The 26704-nt window shown below is 41.6% G+C and overlaps 1 protein-coding gene across 1 annotated transcript; it reads right to left on the bottom strand.

The window, feature by feature from the left end:
* Positions 1 to 543: 543 nt before the first annotated feature.
* Positions 544 to 26137, bottom strand: LOC144954549 (hepatic triacylglycerol lipase-like). The gene is made up of 10 exons (XM_078885023.1): positions 25820 to 26137; positions 24028 to 24233; positions 20450 to 20629; positions 16903 to 17020; positions 13126 to 13359; positions 11040 to 11282; positions 7546 to 7672; positions 4654 to 4878; positions 4218 to 4328; positions 544 to 3451 (listed from the first exon to the last, which is right to left on the bottom strand). The coding sequence occupies exons 1-10, from the start codon at positions 25911 to 25913 to the stop codon at positions 3442 to 3444; spliced, it is 1548 nt and encodes a 515-aa protein (XP_078741149.1). The 5' UTR covers positions 25914 to 26137; the 3' UTR covers positions 544 to 3441.
* Positions 26138 to 26704: the final 567 nt, after the last annotated feature.

Below are 26704 nucleotides of genomic sequence, written 5' to 3'. Positions count from 1 at the left end.
GAAGATGTTTACATTCCATATCATGAGGATTGCTAGACCTTATTTCTTCTAGATTTGAAGCTTTCCGGACTGCAAGGATTCATATTCTTAGGTTTTTTTCGGTAAAGTCACGTACTTTTATTAATTTTAATTTTTTACCTACGTGACTTTACCGAAAAAACCTAAGAATATGAAGACCTTATTTCACCAAATTTGTCCTTGCAGATTGGTAAAGGTGGATGGGATTAGGTTTTGGACCAGTTCAGATATCACTCACCACTGATGTCAACCGTGGCCAGGAATTTAACTCAGGTCACCAGGTCCAGAGCTCAGTGAGCAACCATTTGGCCACTGCTCCACCGTGATTCATGTCAAATGTGACCTATTTCCTAGAAATGCCCCCTTTTACCAATAATATAACAAATGCATTTCACCTAAAATAAAAGTATACTGTATTCAACAAACATTCAACAGAGCACAAGCGTATGTTTTATGACAATCTATTAATCGAATGCCAGTTACTAGTCAATTGACATCTTTCAGGTATGTTTTTGTTTTCCGTTTTATTTCAGTACAAAGCCAGAAAGCAAAACTGTGCAATATTCCATACACGCTGTTGACAATGTTGACGTTGTTTGAAATGTGTTGACAGAAATTGTAACATTTGTTTCCAGGAGCTGCACAAAATAAATGCAAACAGGCTGAAGATGCAAATTATTCATTAGTCTGATGCACAAATGGTATTGTAACGATGTACACACATTGAGAAAGTGAGCGCATTTTGTAAATATTTTCTTTATTAAAAAGGGATTTTTTTTTTCTAATTTGCAAACTTATTTAAAAATGAGCAATGGAATTGCAATTGTACGTGATGACCTTTTAATAAAGGGCAATTCACTAAACGACGAGCACATCGATTAAATGTGATTACCAGACTAGATAATGCCCCCTCTGTTGACTGGCCTTACCAACCAACCAGGCTGGTAAAAACGTGTGCACATGAATAAGGCCCAATATGAAACAAAATTATTTTTAAATTGTTAATTAAATCACACGTGATAATTTGATCACGTGTTTTCTGGCTAAGAACACATCTTTATGGAGACTTTGTGAAATGAGTGAAACATTTTCAATGCATTTTTTAATAGTATTTGTAACATTACACATTGTGCTTGGAGCTCCGGTGTTTGAGCGCTAACAGGAGTGTCTTTTTAAAAACATGTAATTGCCTGTCACTATTATGAAAACTAAGAATAGGTTTTACTCCTTTTTGGCAATAAAACAGGTGTGAAGATGTTCAAACACCAAATAGGTACCATTTGCAAGGAATTACGTCTGCATTAACCACACTTACTTGTGGTGAACATGCAAACAAACATGCTCTGATAATTATATATACATTGTCTTTGAGACTGATTGACCTACACCAGAGACAGCATTCTGCCGTTCACTATTCATAGACAAAGGAGATACTGGCTATATGTGAATGCTTTACTTTGGCACAAATGGTACTATTGTGAAAAACACACAATGAGCGATGTGGCTGCAGGTTGTACTGTTAATTGTTATTTGCAGGCAATGCCCCTTCACAGTGAGGAGACGCAACGCAGCAGTTCCACGGTACATCACAGCAAGTCCAATAAGACCCGAACGGCGTGCGTTTGCATATATTTCATAAAGCTTCTACCACACCGCTATGTGGACAAACATCACTTCACGGTTGCAAAAAAAAAATACACTTTTTTCTGCAAACAAATATTTGTATTACCATTAATAGTCTTTGAAGATAAAATCGTTTATTTTAATATCGTTACGTGCCAACACAACCATTGCCCATGTCAAGGTAAGGATACAGTCCATATTTTCTCATTTATAATTCAGTGCATGCAGTTAATGTACATTGTTTCACATCGTTATTAGGAATGTGCACCTAACTGGACTTGAACAATAGTGACTGACATAGGAATATGAACTGTCTGTAGCCCATGGAAGCCTTCAAGGCATTCAAGCAAAGTGAACAAAGGACAATCTTAAGAAAGAAATTCATGTCGGGTTGTAAGAATTAATTTGAGGGCAGATAGCTCTTACGGTGAATGCAACACTATACTCAAGAAGAGAACTCAAGGCCAATTAGGAGGCATGACCAATCATAACGTGCAATGGTGTTAAATGCAAGATGATGCTCGATTGCAAGTGGAATTGTTGACACTGACATGGAGAGGGGAGGCGTCATCGAGTGCTGTGTTTGGCCGGCAGATTCTGGTTGTCCACGTTTGCAATGCCAGCCGCCACTCATCAGGGCGGTTATTGGAATTGCTATACCTGTACTCCGGCAAATGTGTTTGGATCTTTGAAATATGTGGTGTCCGTGATCAAATAGCATTTATATCACATTTACTTTGACTGCACCGGGAGAAGTATTAATTAATAACATTAACATTGTGGCCGAAAACTATGTTGCCTGGTCTTTAGCATTTCGTACCACAATTTTTAATCAAGCATTAATTTAACAAAATACATTTCAGTATAAATGAATCAAGGTATTTGATAAATCCAGGTCCTTGTTGCTGTTAATTAATACACCAAATTCGTTAAGACTGTTCATTCATCGATATCTGATTCGTATAATTATTTTTTTGCAATTGGTTATCAATATTTTTCCGACACTGTAAATATGGGCATGACATAATTTACCAACTTGTTGGTTCTTTCGGTAAAGTCACGTAGAATGGAAATAATAAAATAAAAAAATAAAACACAATAAAATAATTCTCACGACGTTTCGGCCACAACGCAAGCAGCAGAGTCTTTTCTGTCTTCTCGACAGACCTGTTCTTCACCTGAGGACGGCTGCTTGCGTTGTGGCCGAAACGTCGTGAGAATTTATTATGTTTTATTTTTAAAGCTTTAAATCGAAGCATAATTTACCAAGTCAATTTAAATACAGCACAGCCTCCTTCATAATAAGGTGGTTGCTCAATTGGTCCGGTGGGGATGATTGTTTGAAATTATTCTGCCTCTAAATTATTAAAAATTGACAGTGGCTTGGCCATTCCATTTAGACCATGTTTGCCTTTTGTTCTGCAAGCTCACATGAGTGAGTCTGCCCCCTTTGCCCGCGTGTCATTGGCACAATGTAATTCTGCAAATGAATAGGCAGACTCAATATAGTGGCATATTGATTCATATCTGGCTGTCCTTACTTAAGGCTCCAGGTGTGTGTGTATGTTTATATACATCCGTTTAGTAATACTATGCTATGCTAGCCATGGGCAAAGCGGTTCAAAGTAAAAATGCAGTTTAATTTTGATGTTGGCGAGTCTTTGGTGGTTTTTAAAAAGTGTGCCGTGCTCCCGGCAGGGTTAAACCCAACTTGACCTCTCCGTGCCGTGCATTTTTTTTCCATTCTTCACTGTGAGCCTCCTCAGTTCGTGTTTTCTTGGATGACATTGAATCTCTCCTTCAGACAGATCTGAAAGAAAATAAAGAGCAGAAGTTGAAGCAGTATTCGGGGACTTCTCTCCCCACCCCCCTACATGGGTGGCTAAACACCGACAGTCAAAAGAGCAAAGTCAAAAAGTCGTTCTCGTTTATATGAACAATAGGGTGGCCACTCATCTCTGTTTGTGGCCCTGGACTAGTGGTCAAAAGCACACATTCCCATAGCTGGGGCCAGTCTCTCAATAGGACATATACAGTGAACTTTCCTGAAGTTGATCCTCAATGGGATTTGAACTCACAACCTACCAATGCCAATTCAAGCTTTACAGCTATATATGTGGGTTTATTAACAGATTAATGTGAACAAACCCAAATATATACGTTGTATGCTTACAATGTAAATGCAGCACGTTGTGGGATCTACCTGATGGGACATAAATGTGCCGGCAGCTCCTGTTTGCGAGCGCATTACAATGTCACATATCGGACCAACACATGTCCACCCTAACCAAGGAACTGCCCACACCTCGTGGAGTATTTGTGCATGGTGAAAATGTCACTTTGTATAGATGTCCACAAATATGACCTCAGATACAGGAATGTATTCTTTATCTGGCGTACATTTAATTTATTCTGTAGTACAGAAAATCATGTTCCCATATTTAAAGCAGCTCCCACTTAATTTTGTCCAGTAATCTACTGATACATATCTAACATTTTACCATATAAAGTAGTCCTCAGCGAGTCGGACATGCAATGTTGTTGTGTATGGATGGATGTGAAAGCTGTCTCATCACCTGGCATGCCGACGGCGAGGCCGATCCCACTCCTCTCGACACCTCTGGAAGGTCTGCTCCAATTCGGGACTCAGCTCCACTTTGTTGAAGTCGCTTGAGCAGAACGCTAGCCTGTGAACACGCGACAAGTTTGAGACCCAATGTCTGGAAGGAGCACTAACCTGTGCTCTCAACCATTGTTTAGTATGTAGGGTCGAAGGTTGATTTCAAACTCCAATTACCACTAAAGTTGGACATAGCAACCAGTCATCAAACCCAGATCGCTGGGACCCGAGTACAGTGCCCTAAACACCATAATAAGTTTAACTACACTGTCAGTTATGAGGAAAAGAAAATCTATTCCATTCCAGTTACATGGTGGACGTCTATTTCCACATTGGCAAGTGACACAGTGGAATTCAACTCTTGGCTGCTGGCACGTCATCCGCTCGCTCACCTCTGCTGCGATTCGCCCGACTTGACGCGAATCTTGCGCAAGAGCAGCTGATTCCCGTAGTTGCCCTTCCCTTGCGCCCACGGCAGAAGAACTTTCATCTGATGCCAGACACTTCCCCAGGTGCTCGTCTTGTCCCAGCGTATGCGGATTTGCAGCAGATCTCCCACCTCCACGTCCGTCGTCACAAGGAATGAGTAGGTCCGGTTCGGACTGACCTTCTCTACCCTGGGGGTACAGAGACGGTAGAAATCCGTTAGCTCAGCCCAGATGTTTCACTTGTCAGCACGTATGTTGAACTTCTTTAGCAACCATATTTAGCCAACCATGCTAATCGGAGGTACTGATCAGGACCACCACAGGTGGAAGAACTTCCGTGGTTTTAATTTCTTCGTGTGGTCAATAACCGTGAATGATGTGATTGCCATTTTAAATGAGAGGGTTACCAAATGACTCTCTCTTATGGGCCGTGTACATACATCGGCGCGACTAATGTTCTGCGCACCTTAGGTAGTACCGGTTTCTGCTCTGGCCCATGGACGACAGCGAACGTGGGTGATGTGACAGCAACATCATTGTCATCGTCACCGTCTTCCTCAAGATCGTCACTCGCTGGCTATGTACAGCCGTAAGCAGCTATGTCATTGACTCAGTTTATGGTAGTACTCTACTCAGCAAGCATCACACTGGCTTTGAAATGAAAGTGGGATCTGTAATGATCGATTATCCGATGTGAATGTTGTGGGGGGGTAAGGGTGGGGGAGGGGGCAAATAAAAAATGGCAGTGTATCCATATGCTCTTTGTTAGTACTCTCGGATATGGATACGAATATATATCTAGCGTATACAAAAGGTATCACAATAACAAATCTAAATCTATTATAAGTGAAAATAATGTCATCTAAATAAAGTTAGTTATGTGAATATTTATGGCATATGGCACTGTTGAAAAGCTGCTCAATAAAAGTTAATGTTCACAGTTAATTTTCCACTTGATGAGTGCACACAAAAGGGTCCCACAATGCCTAGGCTCTGTGTCCTGTTCTGCAGAAGAACACGATGTGGCCATGTGCATGCACAGTCCTTTATCTAGTCCACTGCTGGATCAGGGCCAATCGAATGCTACAGTATAGTCACACAATGAAATCACTGCTTTAACATCAAATTAACAGGCTTAATACAAATATGTAAAACGCTCTGCCTCGAACAGTGTTCTTCATTGCAAGGCCCGCAGGCCACCAACGACCCCTGGTGGCCTTTAGTGCGGCCCCGGACAATACACGAACACGTGACAACACCCCCCCCCCCCCCCCATCGTCGTGCTGTCAAAGCCGCCAATGGTTTGAAATGTGTGGCGGCCTTCACACTCAAATCATATCGGCGAAAGTGGCGCCCCTAAGAAAATTTGTGAAGAAAACTGTCCTAGAAGCTGCATCCGGTATGGCATGTCAGATTTGTATTAGTAGATCACAGAGTAAGATGGAAATAATAATTTGACCAAGGGCAAGTTGAATGGTAAAAACGTAAACAAAATACACAACTAAACCCCACGAAAACATCTCTTGAGGATCAAAAGTCCTCCTTTGCTGCTTTGTCACCTGTTTGCACAGAATGTACACTGTACAGACAATCACATGAAAGCTTCTACGAAGACGTGCATTTGCAGAATGTCTTGCAAGTACATGGTTGTTGATGAAGGCAAATGAGCGAGTCACTACGTTACTTATGAATGCCTAGCTCGTGATGTGGTTAGCGAACTCGACCCACAATACACGATTACAACTCTGTGAATAAGAAAAAAAACAGCAACAGTGGTTGCCCTATGGAGAAACTGGCTACCACCATGTGAATGTGAAATTTCCATCACTTGCTCAGGGTAAAAACAACAGATACGATTGCCCTAGGGAGATTCAGATGTGACGAGTTTTTGTGTTGAATTAGTCACCGTGACACGAGGATCATTAATGACGAAATGAAGGCATCGTAACCTTTGCGTAGGCATTTTCCATTCACTACAGAATGGAACCTGCCATTTGCTACTGCTACTAGGCCCATGCAGCTCTGGAATCGGTCAATTATTTCAATCAGTAAATTTTTCTACAGTCTACACTGGTGTACGAGAGTCATGAATGCAGCATCCCATGATGAATGCATGAACCTGTGAAATAATGTATGGATTAGTGAATGCTATAAAAAATTAACACATCAATTACTGTTAGCAGTGATCCCTGGGGTTATTGTCGTGGTAATATTGTATTGAAAAGGGGCTTTAAATTATGATTATATTGGCTTTACATTCATAGTTAAAGTGAAAGTGTACCAATGTTCAAAATAAACATAAGCAAGTACTAATTTCAGTGGTGGTGAAATATTCCACATTCCGGTTGCTCAGGATCCACCTCACCTGCTTCCCTGCATATAACACAAAACTATGAGCAAATGTATCGACTGCAGAACAACTTTTCGCCTCCGTCGAGGACCCAGTAAAAATATTGAGCGATCGTCTTTAAACTCGCCGTGGCTTCTGTTTAGAATGGAACCAGGATGCGTTACATTCTTCTTTCATACGGCTGATGTAGTAGATGCAGAGCAACAACGACAATTTCCCATTTAGGTGGTCAAGCCAGATAACTGGGATGTCTCCTTCGTATTTGTGGATCTGTAATTGTATCTTTATATGCTGTACGGTCTGTTCTGGATTACCACAGTCGTGCACGGGAGAGTTTTCCATTTGTGCATCATCACGTATCCACATCTGCCATCGTTTGTGCTGATGCGGTTTAGGGTGAACCATGAGCTTCGTGGAAGGTCAAACGTGACACTGATAATAACGAGCCGGACCTTCGAGTGGCACGAGCGGTCTGACCGCGCGCTTATTTTCTACAAAAAACGTACGTGGACATTTTGAGGTCGTTTGCCTCTCCTTTGGTGCCAAAGAGCGAGACGCTCAGCGCCGGTTCCAAAAACTCCTCGACCTTCTCGGTGAGCCCCATCAAGTGGACCTTCAGCTGGTAGTGATAAACTGGGAAACAGGCACAACATCGACGCACGTTATCGCAGACAGCTCGCACGTAGGAATGATAACACTAATATTGACAATACTTAGCAATGCGTTCCAAAGCAAGTCACATAGCCGATTCTTCGGTGCTAATATGCAGTTTAAGTAAACACAACGAAGAATTCTGTTTTTTTACGACAATGTTACTCTTCTTTCTTGAATGTTGCAAAATATAATTGCGGAATGGTTACAAGTTGAACTGCTGTAACCCTGAGCTCAATAAAACATTCGCTTTTTCAAAGTTGCAAATATGTAGGTACAATCGTCGTTGTGTTTGGGGCATAACATTGCATGTTTAGTACACTCTCAAGAACACACTGTGATGTTTGCAAACGATATTACGTCAAAGGATACATGTCCTTGTGCTGTATACTATATAAGCAGAATTTAATTATGTATCTCCATAACACACCTCTTTTTAGTCTAGCTTTTTTGTTTTCCAGAGGAATATTAACAAGCAGCATTTGGTTAAGCAAGCAAACCCGAGACCGGTTTTGACCTTCTGGGTCTAATCAGCATAGTCTGGCATGTAAAACAAATGCGAATGGATCACAGGGCGTTATTGGCAAGCGAGCTTCCTCTCAACTATGGGACCCCATTAAATTCACATCGCGGTTACAGTATCCTTGACAGTAAATACGTGCAGCAGAAGCACACAGTCGCAACACGACGATGTGTTACCCCATCAGCCCCGGCGTAGTCCAGAACAACATTTTATTCACTAAGCATGTTCGTGATTGATTATGACCATCATAAATGCATTGAATCCTGTGTGACACAGAATATATGAATGGCTGTACAGTGTATGCAAATTATATATAATACATTGGTGGCAGTGGTTAGTGCACTGCACTATGAACTTGAGTTTAATTCCTGGCCACGGTTAACATCGGTGACGAGCGATATCTTATCGGGTCCTAGGTGCACTGCCGAGTAAGGCGAAGTGTGGTCAGACGGCCGCATGGCTGACACGATGCAGGGAATCCTTCATCCAGCAGTGGATGGACATTATTTTTTGTTACAAAATTTGATCACGTTAAGGGAGCAAACAAAACCGTACAATTGAGACGAACTTTTTAAAAGAATACTGTGCAGTTAACATTAAACTAAGAAAATAACAACGTATTCTTGGATCAGTACACACATTTCTGAGTGGGTGACTGCATCACTACTTAATTGCCTTATACTGTACAGGATTCGCATTGGACTCGGCATGAATCTTGCAGTCTCGAGTCCTCAACTCGCATTTCTAAAGGCTTGCCCTATAAAATCCCATTCAGAGTTTCTACTCAGCCTATCATCTTTCCGTGGTGAGTAAAATGATGGGAAGTCCACAGCGTTCACTCTCTACAGAAGCCTGTCCCCAACCATTAACTTCAGCAAATTTCTCAAGTGGCTCAGGGCGTGCCAGCCAAGGTTAGTTGCCACATTTCAGCAGGGCGACACCACAACTTTGGACTTGAATGCTAATTACATCCAACTCATTATCAGCTAATGCACAGAGAGTGATGCGCACGAGTAAGCTAGGTTCCAATTTACCCTCATTTGAGTCAGTCTATCGCAATTGCATTAATGTGGCCCACTTCTGTGATGCACAGTTGATATAATTATTATTATTGTTATTTAAGCATCTGCCAAAAAAAAAATCAATATTGCTTGCCTAGACGCAACAGAGATAGCTTGCCAGAGGGTGGTATGAGTTTGGCACAACTTGTATAATTTACTGAGCATATACACACGCAGCTGCATCTCCAGACGCTGTACATATTTGTGGGACATGTTTCATGGTGAAAAGGGATGCGTGTGTGTGTGTAGCGGTTAGCTCCCTGCACTACGAACCCGACGACCCGAGGTCGATTCCCGCTCACCGCCAACACCGGTGACGATTATCTGAACGGGTCATGGGCCTCCCCTAGGTCGACTCAGCCTCAAATGAGTACCTGGTGCGGTGTGTAAAAATTATTGCCTCTGGGGAGACAAAGGCGGTCGGGCATGGTGCTGGCCACCCACCCCCTCGTGTACCGTGCCGGTCTTCATCGGTGCTCGCTAACAGCACTTACACCAATGGTCTGTTAACGCTATACGGGGGATTTTTGTCTTATATGTATATTTTATAAAAAAAACTAAAACATGAAAGAAACAAAAACAGCCAAAGGCAGTAGAGTAGTAGTGTACAGTGTTGGGAGATAACAATGACATTGTCTTAGACCATTTGTTTTAGTGTATCCCCACATAATGTTTTAGTGTACCCCCACATAATCTCAAAGATATTTTACACCGCATGCCTGCGTATGCCCTCGGCTGCACCTCTGATATTATTGTTTATAGAGCAATCATCTACCTGAGAGCGTTAAAAGTGTTACTTTCCCAGGCCCTCTCCTCCCCCTCCCCATTGCCCATGGGTGTGGGGTGGGGAGTAGAGCCCTCGATCGGGTGAGGTTACCCGCGGGTGGCCCACAGGAACTCAATCGTTTTTACGGCTTGCCTCCGTTTAACTAAACTACTCAACTTTTTTCTTTTACCAGGTAAGGCCCACTGGGTGCAGGTCGGGTCATGTTCATTGCATCGTATCCTCCACGCACCCGGAACGGCAATCTGTAAACACCACTGAGTTACGACCAGCTTTGCGGGTCACCCGCAGGTATCCGTGAGTATCCAACCCGATGAAGGGCTCCAGGGGGGAGGTAGGATGAAAGGTGCTGCGAAAGGTGTGGTGACTCCAGGTACAGGGGAATTCAGAGGCAAAGTATCTTACTGAGCAAACGAACACGGCGCATTGCTCATCCCCAATAATGGTCCCTAAAGCAGTGGTGGAAATTCCACGTTCCTCTGGTTGTTCGTTAGTACAACCACTCTTGACTATCCACAGAGTGGTACTCATTTTATCAACCCTCGAGGCATTCTGGATTGAAATGACAGGCAATAAAAAATATTATCATTAAATATTCGGCATGTAACAATTTACCTGCCAAGCGATTTCTGATGTGGGGATGCGTTTAGAAGCTATATAAATCTAAATTGTACTGTCAACTCAAGGTTACTGAGATATGCCACCATTATCACTCAATATTTAGACCGCGCCTCCTATGAAGTACATTTTGAGGTGCCCCGAAGCAGGAGACCCCCCCCCCCGTGGCAGCTTTCCCTGTGAGGCACATGTTGAACACAGCACCAGGCGACAAGTTACTCTGCCAATAGTGGGTTGCTGTGGAGCTCGCTTGCCAACTGTGAGATTCATATAAATAGAAAAAAGCGTTCCGCCCCTCCAAAGCACAAATGAGTGACCCCAGTACACCCGACGGTACGGCCGTGCAGATCCCAGCGGACGTACCCTTGAACGGCATTGCGGCACTTGTGCGCAGGAAGAGCCTGTGGCTGCGCCTGGGCCGCACGCGCTCCACACCGTAGCCCATTCGGTTGCAGCGGTGCCCGCCGCAGCTGAGGCACATGCCGCGCTCAAATCGGCCCATGTCGGTGCAGCGATAGGCCATGCTCTGCTGGTCGGGGTGCAGCAGCGAGTCGATGAACAGGTGGATGGAGCGCTCGTGCTCGCACTTGACAGTCTCCACGATGCCTGTGACGGGGGAGGGGGGGGCGTGGTTGGGAAATGTGAAAAGATTCGCCACTGGAGCTACAGTGGTGGTGATAGCAACAACGACAATCGAGCCCATGGAGCGCCGGTCAGTACAATGAAAAGAAAGAGTACAAATGTCGTAGAATCATCACAATTGAATTGCATAACCAACGACTGAAAAGGGTAAATACATCTTTTAAACCGCAAATCCGTAAAAAAAACACAAGCAGTACAAGTTCATAAAATGCATGGATGCACATTGAGTCCTTAATATATAGAACAATTCATGGAAGGTAGAGCATGGGCAGGCCGAAATTGAAATAGAATATGTACAATATATTGGGAATCATGGGACACTAACCACCTTCAACTCTGTAAAATCTTTCCACAATAATAATATAATTTCTATGTATACTCGGAGTTGGTTTTACCTCAAGTGTAACTAAAAAGTCAAAGTATCTCCGTGGTGACCCTGAGCTAGTAGTGTCAGTTCCACTTTCTTATGGTAGAGACCAGTCTATCCACAATTTACATTCCACAAAGTGGTACTTTATAGTCCATGGAGAGATAAAGCGGCAATGTGGCACTCTGCGATGGTGTCACATGGTTGATCTAAATTTCCACCGCATAATTCTTCTAAATGCTTAGTAAATCTCTGAACGAACCTAATTCCTTGACTGCTTTCTCTCCCAAAAATCAAATTGGATGTGCACGAAGTTAATGCCCTAGACAGAATGACTGAAATCACAGCACGGCTCTGCTAACATCTGCTTCCTCTGCGAATGAGGCAATGGTGCCCTCACAGAGTGTATTATAAATGTGCTCACAATATCGGTTTGGATTTCCCCAAGGATGTACTGCATGGCAATATATTGTTGACGATATTTGTTGTTGCTTTCATCCGATAAACGGGACATGTTGTAATCCGTGGCTGTGAGATGACACAACCCCAAAGCTATGTTACATAACCATCATGAGGCTATCAGTGGTCAGACAAACATTTTTAAATAACACATTTAACTTTCGCCTCAAATAAATTCGAGATACAATCTTAGTTTTGCGTTGAGTGTTCTTGGCAATAACAACTGGTAATCTAGCAGCATTTGTTTATCAAGCCTGACTCTGATGAAGAGGCCCAGAAATGTCAAAACTGATCCAGAGTTTGCTTTGCCGAAACCAGTGCTGCTTAATATTATTGGGCTAAGCCAATATAAGCAGATTAACTGACTCTTTTATTTATTTTTAGGTGGAGACACAAAATGGAACTGTTTATATTTTAATTCCAGGATTGCAAGTTCCCCATGTAATGTGTTGCTGTGTCTCACATACAGCATTGCAACCTAACTTTTGCTGTTACAATGCGCAATTTGTACCTTTCAATCTTGATTTGAAGCTTTCGTGACTGCATGAATCCATTCTCTTTGGTTCTTTCGGTAAAGTTACGTAACTACGTAACTACTTGACTTTACTATGTGACTTTACTTTACCGAAATAACCAAAGAGTGTGTGTACATTTCACTCCAGCCAGGTGGTGCTGCCAGTTTGACTCACAAATGGAAGGTTGCAAGATTAAATCTTGGTCAGGTGTTGACCCAGCCCCATCATCCCTACCAGGGTTGACAACATGTAGAAAGCCAACGGAGGTTGTACTATGGACAGACTCACTCCCCTCATCGAAGGAATGTGAAGTTTGTGGGAAGGGATTCATCCAGCAGTGGATTCATCATGGCTAATGATAGCAAGAAACCTGATTGAAAATATGCAATACATAATGATAAATAATTATTCTGGTTGAAAAAAACCCAACAATACAGCGAGCAAAGGCACGGTGGTACCGGCGTACCCATGAATCCCATGTCGGCGATGTTCTTGTAGGCGTTGGTGAACACGCAGCCCGGCTGGAAGTGGCCTCCGTTGGGGTAGAAGTCGGCGTGAGCCACGGGCTGCTGGATGCCGATGCTGAGGCCCAGGGTGCCCCGCGTGAACGTGTGCACCGCGTCCACGAAGTGCGCGTCGTTCGGGGACAGCCGCTCGTCGTCGAGCATTCCCTCGAAGGCCGGCCCCGCCGGGTCCAGGCCTGTGGATGGTGCAGAGCGCGGAGTTGCGAAAGCTGCACTTTAAAGCAAAAGATAAAATGTGCAGCCCTGAAACTGTTTGCTCACGCAGCTGCTGGCGGGAGGGCCTCCGTTGGAGGGAGCTCTGCGGAGATCCCCTCTAGAGGATATTTTGGGCTACTCTTGCCAGCTGGCCAGATGTCTTCAAAGACTTGGGAATATGCACAAGAATACATTGCTATATGTGAAAATGTTGAACCATCTATTGATGTGAACATTTATGGAAATGACAGCTACACCATTTACACATGCAGGTATCCCTCGATTTACGAAAGGGATGCGTTCTTTAAAAAAACACGTAAAACGAAATTTTGTAAATCGGAATGGCTTTTCCCATTAACTTAATACAAAACAATTAGGAATGCGCTTCGGACAGTTATTCCAACTCTACTCTGAACCTAAAAATATATACCTTCATCACTTTTCACAATTAAACAATAATAATAAAGAACATGGTGATGTGAAGGTGTTACTGTTGCACTGTAGTGATACCGTCACACTGTAGTGCATGGTTCTTGTTTGATCTCATGGCGTTTACCGTGCGAAATTTCGTTAACGTAGACATTCGATTTCGTTAATCGAAAAGTGTCCATAATTTGTCAATTGCGTTAATGCAAAATTTATCAGGGTAAAAAAATATGTAATGGTCGGATGTGTGACGTTTAGTATCATAATTTGCATGAGAAACCTGCTTGGGATGTAAGTCAATATTTGTTTCCCTGCAGAAACGGATGCATGCATAGATATTACATTCAAACCTTGTACCTGAATACGAGGTCCATATTTGCTGTCATATCTCCTATGGCCACCTCATTTCCCTGCAAGTATGTGTGTCGATCTATGACTCAATTTAAAGTTGAGAGTGATGAGGCATGGAGCAGTGCTATTTCCGTTGGTGGTAGAATTTCTACCTTCCTATGACTGAGTCCAACATATCTATCGACCAACCATTGTTGATTGCTCACAAATTTAAAAAATTATTATTACAAAATCCCAAAATACAGGGTATCCATAAAGGTATCATTTGATATTAATTTGGACAGCTGTTGGAACTACATCTGTAAAACTACTCTCACACACAAATATGTTTGGTGTCATGAAGATTTGATCGAATGAGTCTCATCCGTTTAAACCTCCACGGGTCCACATCGTGTTGAGATTAGAGAATCATCCCAGGTGGTCATTTAAGTCGCATTGGGCTCGAATGTTCCTGCCATGTCCTCTCGAAGATCACTCGGGTTTTTTTTGTATAAACAACTCAAGAATGCAACATATGAAAACACAATATAAACATAACATATTACACCCAACTACTCGCTCATATACGTTTTATATAATGAATACCTTTATAAATACTGCATAACTCTGCCTGTAGAATTCTACAAATATTTTTCGCTTTCAATTGCCTGTGGAGGAAGATAAACTGTGTATACTTACGTGCATGTGTTGGATTGAATATGTTGCACATGCCTCGTAAAAAAGAGCTGTCTAACAATAATCCGAGCTATCAACACAAAGTCAAGCACTTACCACAATGTGCCCCAAAATTTAAAGTTCTAAATTGTGCGATTGTATTTGCAAATAGAGACATATGGTGCACATTACGTAAATATATTTTGAAATGTGTTCCATTAAATAAGAGGAAATGTCAAGTGGGGGAATATTCAATGATCACATCATGTGCACCCTCATGCAGACACACTTCCAGATGAACATTCTCACATTCAGTCATATCCATGGATAAACTGCCTTTGTAGAACCAAATAATGTTGAGTGTAGGGTGGATTCAGCAATCTGCCTGATAGACAGTGGTATATTCTCGAAATAATCCCATGCATATTCTTTGGGTCTTTCGGTAAAGTCACGTAGATAAATTTAGATTTAAAGCTTTCGTGACTGCAGCGATTCATCTTCTTGGTTCTTTCGGTAAAGTCACGTAGAAGGGAAATAATAAAATAATAAAAATAAAACATAATAAAATAATTCTCACGACGTTTCGGCCACAACGCAAGCAGCCGTCCTCAGGTGAAGAACAGGTCTGTGCGTTGTGGCCGAAACGTCGAGAGAATTATTTTATTATGTTTTATTTTTATTATTTTATTATTTCCCTTCTACGTGACTTTACCGAAAGAACCAAGAATCACGTAGATAAGTTACAAATATATACAAAACTACGACGTTTCGATCGCAACACAAGCGGTGGTCTCCACCCGATGACGAACGCTTGTGCTCGGAATTCAATCTTGTGATTTTATTATTATTAGAGTTGCACTTAAATGTGCTAGTATTTGGCACTCTGCCAGAAGCCCTTCATTTAGGGCACATCTAGTTCTTCACTTGAACGCAGTGTTCTCGAACTTACAATTACAGGAAGTGAGTACACATGTTTGTTGTTGTCTTATTATGTTAATTTACGTGTTCCTAGATCGTCAATTATTCCATAACAAGCCTAAAATCTCCACTGCAGCTTAGACACAATTCCCCAAACCCCCATATCTACATTACGTTAGCAAGCAACTATTTTGCGCAGAGATTTTTTTTTTATATAACAGCATTGATACTACAAACACCACCAATTATGTATGGCATCACGCAGTATTGGCATATGGAAAGTGTTATTAAGTGGCAGCATATGTTTGTGTGGCAAAATATAAAGTGATATTTGTGTTTACAGTGTTCCTTGAGAAGATATATAAGTTCAATTTTAGGACAAATACTTATCATTGAAATACACTTAAAATAATAATTAAGACATGTATTACCTTGTTCAGACAATTCCCAATTAATTTCATCCTAAGCATCATTCTGCTTGGGATTTATATTTTTCTACATGGGAATACACCAGGGTGCCCAGAGAAAAACACTGAAAACTCCGTGGAGATCAAATAATTATTTGATAATTGTTATAATTAACCGAATTACTGTACTGATTTATACTGGCACCTTGCTAATGCTACATATCTTGGTGCTTTAGAGCTCAGCCAACCTAAGTAAGAGCTTTGTGCAGCACATATAATTAAAGCAGTCAGTGGTATCCAATGTTAATAGCTCACGTTCGTATGCCTAGCGCACATCTGACTTTCGAGCAACACTGACCTTGGCACCCACCTCAATCACAGTCCTTTATATCCATGAAATATCGTGTCCATGTTATAAATTGCATTATTATACTAAATGTGTAAATATTTACAAATTATGTGATGTGTAGGTTTTCACTATTTAACCAAACAGTAATTAATAATCCACATTCCTTTGAAAGGGGTGAGTATATACAGAGGTTAGCCAGTGTTGACTTTCCACAAAGTAATTCCTATTTTATCCACCCTGAAAATATGGATAAAATGTTCCATTGATTCTTGATGCTTATTAAGCCTTTCTTGAGTAAAAGAAAAAGACAACCACTGCATAAATGTTATCATGTAAAAGAGTGCAGAGAGAGGTGCTGGTCATTGAGATGGTTCCTTTGTCAATAAGTGTCAAACAGGAGTATCATCAGACAGCCTTACCAGTAATTCGGCCGATTTTGCCAGGGCTTGTGATGAAGCTGCCAGCAAATCCGGCGACATGAGCACCAAGGCTGTACCCCAGGAAGTGTATTTTCTCCAGCGACACGTTGGTCTGCTTCTGTGTAAAAGCCAGCGCATGGCGATCACAGAATCCATGCGCACACAGACAAACACAAGGCAGCGTGAGTAGACTACGGAGCATCACATCTCATTCAACTAGTGGGCCATTTCGACATTTCATAAATGCTCCACTGCCATTGGGAAAACCACATAGCTAGTGGTGTCAAAGTTCACAATGAGACAATTACAAACTGCTGATGAGAATGTTCTCTGTAAGGGGGCCTGCAATAGGTGGCATTGTAACATTCGAATCAGAATGTCACATTGACATCCAACATAAAACTTGTAGGGGGTAGGATGGGAAAAAACATATTTATGGGGCCCCTGATGCCTCTGCTTCCCCCGCTTATTTAGAATTGGCAGGAATCTACGGCAAAGCAAGTTGCCAGCATTATTTGTAACTTGGCATCAAAATTGAGCATATAATGGGGAATTGCACTGTACTAATATGGTTTTTCCCCTTTTTCTGGCAACAAAACTGACACCTTTTGCAAGAAATCATGTTTACATTAACCACAATACTTACAGTCAAATGCAAACAAAAAACAATACTCTAATAATTTATGCATTGTCCTTGAAACTTATTGGTCCACACCAGAGACAGCTTTTCTTAGAGCCGAATCTCATATGGTGTTCGACCAGATGACGCCATCTGCGCCTTTTGGGGTTAGATTGTGTACATATAAATGTGTCGTTAAACGCGCCACCACCCGACACAGCCAATTAGTAAAGTTTGTCACGTAAACAGAACATGCCAATTCGTTACTCGTACAGCACATCGGTGTGTTGCAGAGAAAATCCACAACATTAATAATCTGAGTACAGTACGTTTCATATTCTTAGGTTTTTTCGGTAAAGTCACGTAGGTAAAACATTAAAATTAATAAAAGTAAAATAAAATAAAAACCACGACAGCTGTATCAAGTATTTGATACAGTTGTCGTGGCTGTGACGGTTCCACCTGAAGACGGAAGCTTGTGTTGCCTCCGAAACGTCGTGATTTTTATTTTATTTTACTTTTATTAATTTTAATGTTTTACCTACGTGACTTTACCGAAAAAACCTAAGAAAATGAATCCTTGTAGTCACGAAAGCTTCAAATCTAGAACAGTACGTTTCCCCAGTAATTGCAACTAGCATCATGAGGTGGACAAATAAAAAACCTAGAATGTTTTATTGTTATGTTTCTCATTTTTTACAAGTCCCTTGTACAGTTTTGTTTACTCCCTTACCCTAACTGTAACTTTACGTAACATTCATTATGGCTATGAAGGAGGGCCATTGCCTAACATTTTTCCTTTTAAGGCCGCAGCATTATGACAAACGTGTCGAGTTTTTTGCTAATTTTTCTTGTGTACCACTGCCAATGTAGCATCGCCAAATTATGTTGTCTAATTGTAACATTCGCGTTTTATCTGCATGTAGGGAGCAAAAATAATATTATCGCGCGCACAATGTGATGCACGACCACTGTAAAAAACAATGATTGCAATCGATGATGATTTGATGCATCGTTAAACACCTTCATCAAATGTTACAGAGAGGTCGCCATAATTGCCATAATTGCAAGTTAAATGACAAATGTGCAACTAGTTAGACTACAGTGGTCTTGTGCCATAGCATTGCAAAGGCCGTGACGGGTCAGCTCAGCAAGAAAATGTGTTGTGACACCCTCAGTGGGTGTCTGCACGTTCTCTCACAGTCACATGCATGGTTCATGATCTCCACTTTATGACCTTTAATGTGATTTATTCTTTGCACAGCTGTGAAAGTATGACACAATGTCATACCAGAACCAAACCAAATCCACACACAAGATGAGGCAGACTCTCATATTAACCTCAATTGTAACCACTCAACTGTTAACCATTCCTTTAACATAATTAAATTTTGGAGCTTTATTAAGCACGTAATGATGCGCAGATCGATATATTAATACCGATTCTCAAAGATTGTCAAACAAGGCACGGAATCGTGTGTGAGAGAATCAGTCATGTGATTTATGCAAATGACAGTATATGCGAATTACAAGCTGATGTTATCCTTAGGTGAATGGAGTTAACAAAATTGCACGACTGCGACGGGAATTTTTTTTTGTTAGAAAGAAACAGGAACTCAACAGCGGAAACTGGACAAAAACAAATCATGATTTGTTTAATTGAATCGCGACCCTGAATCACGGTAACTGCTATGAGGACGACTTGTCACACGCTATAGTTTGTATCTAATCACAAAACCCAAGGCTGTCTATGTACTGTATCTGACTATTCCCTCCGATGAAACAAAGTTTAAACAACGAACTCTATTCTGTTGAATATGAACTCATGACTCACTGGCGAGCTGAGCACTCAACTAAGAGTGGCATAGCTCGATTGATTCACGCATGGCCTCAATTTATACTCACTCTAGCCTGTTGTAAGAAACCCTTTTGGAGGGGTCATCTATGGAGCTAATCCCTTTACTTACATCGATATTGGCAATAGTGTGGCTGAGTGGCAATAATTTGATGAGGACAAAATGCGGAGTATGTCTTTTAAAATAATCTCGTTAATTGATGTTTTAATTGCAGTAATAAAATCATCATCATGGACATCTTTTTTACGTGCAACTCACATATTGTCTCATATATTGTCTCAAGTTTTTTTGTGGATGTCACTTCTTTGCTTATACATTCCTATGGGTTCAATACATTTCGTGAAAATTTGTGGGAACTCGGCAGTGGATGTCCGGTGGAGAAACTGGGTCCTACTATAGGAATGTGGAATTTCCACCACAGAGAATAAAGTGCCGGCCCAATTGCTCATTATCACATGGAGTACATGCACAGTCCTTTGTTGATTGACTGCTGGATGAGGACCAACCCCACGCTGTGCAGGTCATGAAGGTTATGTGGCCATACTTCACCATACTGGTCAGTGTGCGGAGCATAGACACAGGAGCATGTGAATACAGTGCAACAATGGATTTTGCTGCATTGCTCTCTACTGCTCACATTGTCGCCCAGCAGTAGCCTATAATACCTGCTACACACTAGAGTTGACCTTCGAAGTGGACCACGACCCTCAAAGGAAAGGCGCCACCCCCCCCCCGCGGTCACCCCCGTGATACGTGGGATCAGACAAATCACTCGATCGAGACACTGGTATGGCAGCAAGAGCAGTCTGTGCGAATTCTGTCGCAAGAGGTCACACGTTTGGCGCAACGGTCCTTCGCTGTGAACAATGCGTGAACAAACCAATGCACGGTGCTCGACCCATCCAAGCAAGCACCATCCAGGCTCAAACTTGCCGAAAGAAGAGGACCCCCCCCCCACCCCACCCCGCGCGACAATTCCATCGCTGTGAAAATACACGGCAGCAGGAGACACCACGAGTGGGTGGACTCATGCCCCCCGTCTCTCCCTCCCTGCGTGCAGCAGGTAGCTCACGTGCAGCCAGTCGACGAAGGCGGCGATGTCCTTGCCCACGACGCGCGTGTTCTGCACGGCCAGCGGGTAGTGAAGCCGTGCGCGCCCCAGCCACTCCACCACCACCACGTTGGCGCTGCGGTCGATGTTGTAGAGCGCCACGGCCAGCTTGGGCACCCACGGCTCCAGCACGCCGCTCATCTGGCGACCAGACAGCGGGAGATCACAGAACCGTCAAGACAAAGGGTGTTCAAACAAGCCCCCCCCCGCCCCCCGGGGGAGCTCACACCAGACTCATATTGACAGGGGCCGGTACTGACCCGTACTGCTAAGGCAGGCTGGAGGGGGCTGAGCCCCCCCCCCTCCCTTCCTTCCTTACTCAAGGCTCAACCCCCCGATTGAAATGGTTGCAGTGAAGCTAAAAAGTGTTGGTGCAGTATTGTACACCGGTGGTGGTTTTTATTCAGCCTTGTGTCATTTACGTCGTGGGTGAGAGCTTAACATCTGCTTAAAGTTTGTCTAAAATGTATAATATTGCTCCTCCCCCCCGCCTGGGTTTCTGTATGCCCGCCACTAAAGGAGGACGAGAAGTCACCTTAAAACAAGGTCATGTTGCAAAGCTTGACCAGTAAGTATATCCCTGGTGGCATGGTGACACACTGGTTAATGCACTGCGCTATGGACCCAGCGAAATGAGTTTGATGACTCAGCTATGGCTAACATTAGTATCGAGTGACATCTGAACTGGTCCAGGGTCCCCTTACCCTTCACCAACCTGCACTAACTTGGGCAGTGAAGAATGGTGGGGCAAACAAAAAACATACGCCCAAGGGCGACACGGTTTAACTAACGGATAAAAATAATACTTTTATTGTTAATCTCAATTAGGGCTTCATGGGCTGTATGAACACCGTTGACTCCTTGTAAATTGTCACTCATGTCAGTGACGCTGAAGGGACGTTACGATGAAGGGGACGGACCAGCTGTGAGTCCAGTGCTTTATTCATCAGCCTCTGGAGCCAGGGAATGTGGGTTCGAATCTCCTTAGGGTCTTCTATTAAAAAAACAATACCATATATTTATATACGAGATGATGCATGTTTAGATATGCAATCGATTTATAATCGACCCTCTTACTTTATTCTCAATGCTTTTTAGTGTAGCTATGTTGGACAAAGTATACTCGGAGATTTTTAAAGGATTTAATACGTTTTCTTGAGATTGGTGGAAGACATGTAGAGGCTGTGAAATAAAATGTTGCTTTCTCTACAATTTATTCCCATAATGTATTGGGGATATCTATAGATGGCTCACCATGTATACCCGGTGATAACAAGCATCACACACTATAGTCATGCCCACGTTTTGTGAGAAGTACGATTGCAGAGAGAAAAAACTGTTTCTGGGATAAGTTTTGAACTGTTAATGTCAGGTGCAGCCAACCCTGAGATATTTTATAGTGCGTATGACAGAATTATATTTAAACGTCAAAATACACACGTTTGCATAAATCCAATCAGATGCACCTAACCATGGCTCTCTGCCATTAGTAACAAACATGGGCAGCTTGGCAGGTACACATCGAAGTTATTTCTATCCCCACATGTTAGTGGCACTCATAGTAGTGCGAAAGGAGCCAACACATCTTCCTATTCAAATGAGCAATGGGGTTGTTCTTCTTTCCATTGATAGCCCAAAGCCACTGGTGGAAATTCCACATTCATCTACAGTTATGTATTATGCAATTGGCAAAGTTAGGAAAATTAATACCGTTAACGCAATGACAGATTTTTTTTTAGGCGTATAAAAGAAAAAAAACACATTTAATTACTTGTGACTGCAACTCTACTAACAGCATCTTCAGTCCTTTGAAGTGAGATGTAATCATTTATGTTAGTTACATTATGTTGGTAGTGCTGCAGTACATTACTGTCAAAGATGAAGACATTAAATAAGTTAAAGAGCGCTTTTTGGTGGAAAGACAAAGTTTTTTGTAACAATTATATTGTAACACCATTTTTTGTATAATTACATTCTATTAAAACATGCAATGATAACAATAGCTGTCATGGTGGTTTAATAAAAACATAACATTGTAAAATAAAATATAACTCAAAGTGTGTGTGGGTGGGTGCTATATTCAAATGTATGAATGTGTGGTTGAGTTAGCAAAATGCTTGCATATTTCAATGTCACACTGCAGACGTCAACTTGACCACTGATGGATATTATCCCAACCACAGGATAAATTGTAGGATTGTAATCAAGCTATAGATGGATGTTTCAATTACTTTATTGCAACCAAAAATTAGGTCGTTACAATTATCAATATGCATATCACTCAGCATCAGCCCTTGACAGGAGGAATTGAGTGGAATAGTAAAAGGATATAATTAGGAGATGAGGGATTTGGATCCTTTAATCTTGACATGCGAAAGTAAATTTCATAGACTATAAACCACAATGTAATACAGTTATTGAAATACTTTAAGTGTTGTGGCTTAACTGAAGTATGGCATTTAATTCAGATTGTGTCATTGTGGCTGAGGTGGGTCCGTAGTGAAAATGACACATTAACATGGCAGGGGCCAGGCTCTTTATAGGGTGGCCACTCTTCAGTTCCCACAAAGTGGTTCTTATTTGAGTAATCTCAGGAGGATGATGAGCTGTGTGAAATTAATAATGGGGTTCAACTCATCTCCTACGTGTACATGTGCAGTAAAACTCATCTTATCCATGGCCAAATTATCTGTTTTTTATTATTAGAAAGTCTGAGCTGATTATTTCTATAAAGATCACAGATTATTTCTATAAAGAGCTTGCCAGATTTGGCCACTGATAAAAGCAGTCCTCGTAACCAATATTAATATTCTAGATTTGAAGTTTTCGTGACTCACTTGATACAGTAATTTTGCTGTGACGGTTCCACCTGAAGACAGAAGCTTGTGTTGCCTCCGAAACGTCGTGATTTTTTTATTTTTTACCTACGTGACAATATTCATATTTCTAAAATTTGATTATTTGGCCATGCCAGAGGATTAAATATGCCACAATTGTAAACGCTATAACTTAGTTCTATGATGTCTGAGGCTGTATATACGCTTTATTCATATATACGACTATCAAAGGATTTTTTTACGTGAAAATAATTATTGTTTTTCTTTTGCAAGGTTGCACATTCTCTGATGTCATTTAACTGCCACCACTGCCAACAATATTGGTGTTTGGTCGTTCTTGTAAAAGAGCTGAAAGAGCAACTGAGTCTAAAAGGAGTGGAATATTCATCCTATTATCCACATTTATACTCGGACAAGAGTCACTCAGAAGTGATTTTGCAAAATTAATCTCCATGCACATTTTTTTGTATCACGCATGACAGGAGTTGCATGGAAAATGAATCCTATTAGCCACAATCCCTTTTAACGTAGGATTGTTTTTATCACGGATGAGAGTTCTACAGAGCTACTTTAAATAACTACCTTCTACAGTAGAACATCTAATTCACCCAAAGTCTACCGCCGACAGACACAGTTATGGATGAGGATCGATCTAAGGAAAGATCGTGGTGAAATGTCGAGAAATGATCTGAGGCCACCCACCGACCACCCGTGAATGATGAAGAAGGTCTTAGCCGACGCGTTGAACTCGCACGCATCAAGGGACACAGGGTTCTCCAGCACGAGGAGGCAGCCATCGTCCTCCTCAATTCCTCTCTTCAAAAAAAAGTTGGTGTTCGGTTCGGCTGGAACACCGATGATGCTGCCCATGAACGCAGGGGCATCTGGGAAGAGCTTGGTCAAGATGCCTGCATCATCAGAAGGGGTTGTTGGGAAAGGGTGGAGAGGATTGAAAGCCTGAGACGAGGGAGCTTTATGAGATGTACAAATGGCACATGTTGTTGGGCTGATGAAGAGTCAGCCACGCACATATCCAGTGGCATCCCTGAGTCAGTGGTGGAAATAGTGAATTCCCTTAGGCAGGGACCAATATCTCCATATGACAACCACTGTTGACATTCTGCAAAGCAGTACTCATTTTATTCACTGTGGAATGATGGGTTGTGCCAATCCCTAACCACACATCTAATTAACTAATTTTGAAGGTTGAGAATGACACTTGACTTTTTCAAGGTTATAAGGAATTTTAAAACCGTGCTCGTATCGTGGGAATGAGTAAAACCAGACCGCAGGCTCGACGCAGTCCACCTTTACATGTCACTATTCCAACAGGTGCACGCCTGTGCTTGCCATCCTGTGGGGAACAACTGAGTGGAGGCAACTGGCTGGCAAAGTGATGTTATTAATTTCCTGTGCAAGGTAATATTGACCACAATAAACCAATAAATATGGTATAAGACGATTACATGAATCGGTTTATACATATTTTAACAGAATAAAACATGGTTTTAGAATTTGCAGTTAGCATCATCACAATTATCAGTGATACAAACATTGTCTTTGTTATCACCATAACTACTATAACTTTCATCATCATATTAAATATACAGTACTCACCATCATCATGAGTATCTCATTAGGGGCAAAGGCATGGTCCCAATTTAAACAAATATGTCAATGCAATTAATTTTGATATCTAAAATATTTTAACACATTGGCCAAGAAATCGACTTTATAAATAAAATATTATATGTCCATGGAAATTACTATATTTTCAGCTCACTAATCAAACATTAGTCATGATGATGGTATAGATGAATTTGGCAACATTTAATTGCCTGAACTATAAAATTAACCCATAAATGCAATCCTGCGAACACTAAAATACAGGTCATAGAGTTTCACCAATTATAAAAAATGGTTAACGTGTAACCACACGTCACATATATTACTCAAAACTGCATGTACGTCATAACTGAGCCGAGCCATGTTTTCAATGATGTCTTTCATGGCTTCTGCAATATGGGTAAAAACTATCACCATCACAGAAAACCTGACTGTAGAATACTACACAAACCTCTTTATCACAGCAATTAAATGCTACTCAAGACATCTTTTCACAGCATGTTGCCAATCTTAAAAATAAAATGTGGCATCCACAACAACACAAGCATTGTATTTCCTTTAAATGTTACATAACACTTTGGTTTTCGAGCTATTTATATATATTGTGCATTGCTATAATAGATAACAGACGATGCATGTAAATATGATTGATTTTCTTATATTTGACATATACCGTATTTTTATTAAAACATGATTACAAAAGATATCGTTTTCCTTGAAATGTCTTTGCCTACAAAGTTACAATATTAAGACTAGTGTTCTACGTTAATTTACACAATGAAAACTGTGTTGTGTGTATGTACTCCCATTGTATATTAAACGACTTAATGACAGTTTCAAAAACGGACACAGAAGCATGCACACATACCTGAAATTCCAGAGGCACTGCTGTTCACGTTTGCTGTCCCGGTCTTTAATAAGCATAACAAAAATAAACACACCACAGCAGTCCTCATGTTCATCTTGGAAATGTTAGTCTTTTTGATTATTTAGTAAAATTCAAACTAATCGTTTGCAATGTATTGTGTTTTTTTTATATCAATGTATATCGTATGGCTTGTGTTCACTTCAATTCGGCAATACTATGAGTCGTGTGTTACACTCGGGGTGGGATTGCTTTGCGTGATGTTCCAAGGTGAGAGCACGAGTGCATCTGACAGCCGGGCCAGAGAGCTGTGGTTTTAGACACCCATCCCAAGAGGAGAGAATCATCAGACCATTCATACGGGGCACTTGCTTTGGGGCAACGCTACCATTGGATTAGAGCTGTGGGTCTAGGGCGGTCCAAAAATATGAACGATAGTAACCCTCTCTCTCTGTGTGTGTTTTTTAGTTGATGCCAGTGTTGCCACATCACAGGATTTACCTCTGAACGTAGAGCTTTAATAATACTGCCCTATAGACAAGCCACGTGAGGGCACACAAATACGACTCTTTTATACGAAACACGTTTGGAAACTAAAACACATAATAGTAAAGCGAAAAGGGAAGACAATACATACAGGGTATGTCCTCTATATAATAATGCCCTTTACCTGGGAAAGTCACACTGAGTTTCAATACCTTTTCAGGAGGGCCCTGCAATGCTATGTTTGGATAATTTCTTTGTGAGCAGTGTTTGGCTTCTGGGAGGAAATTGGAATATGCAGTGAACACCCATGCCTACAAGGTGTTAGCACTCAAAGCGCAGCACGCAGCTTCAATAATTAATTGTTGTACTGGCATCTCTTGGCCACACGTATATGTTCTTAAA

The sequence above is a fragment of the Lampetra fluviatilis genome, chromosome 3 (assembly GCF_964198595.1).
Source record: "Lampetra fluviatilis chromosome 3, kcLamFluv1.1, whole genome shotgun sequence".
In the NCBI taxonomy this organism is placed as follows: domain Eukaryota; kingdom Metazoa; phylum Chordata; class Hyperoartia; order Petromyzontiformes; family Petromyzontidae; genus Lampetra; species Lampetra fluviatilis.
Note: the sequence above shows the minus strand (reverse complement) of the source record. Positions and strands in the feature narration are given on the sequence as shown.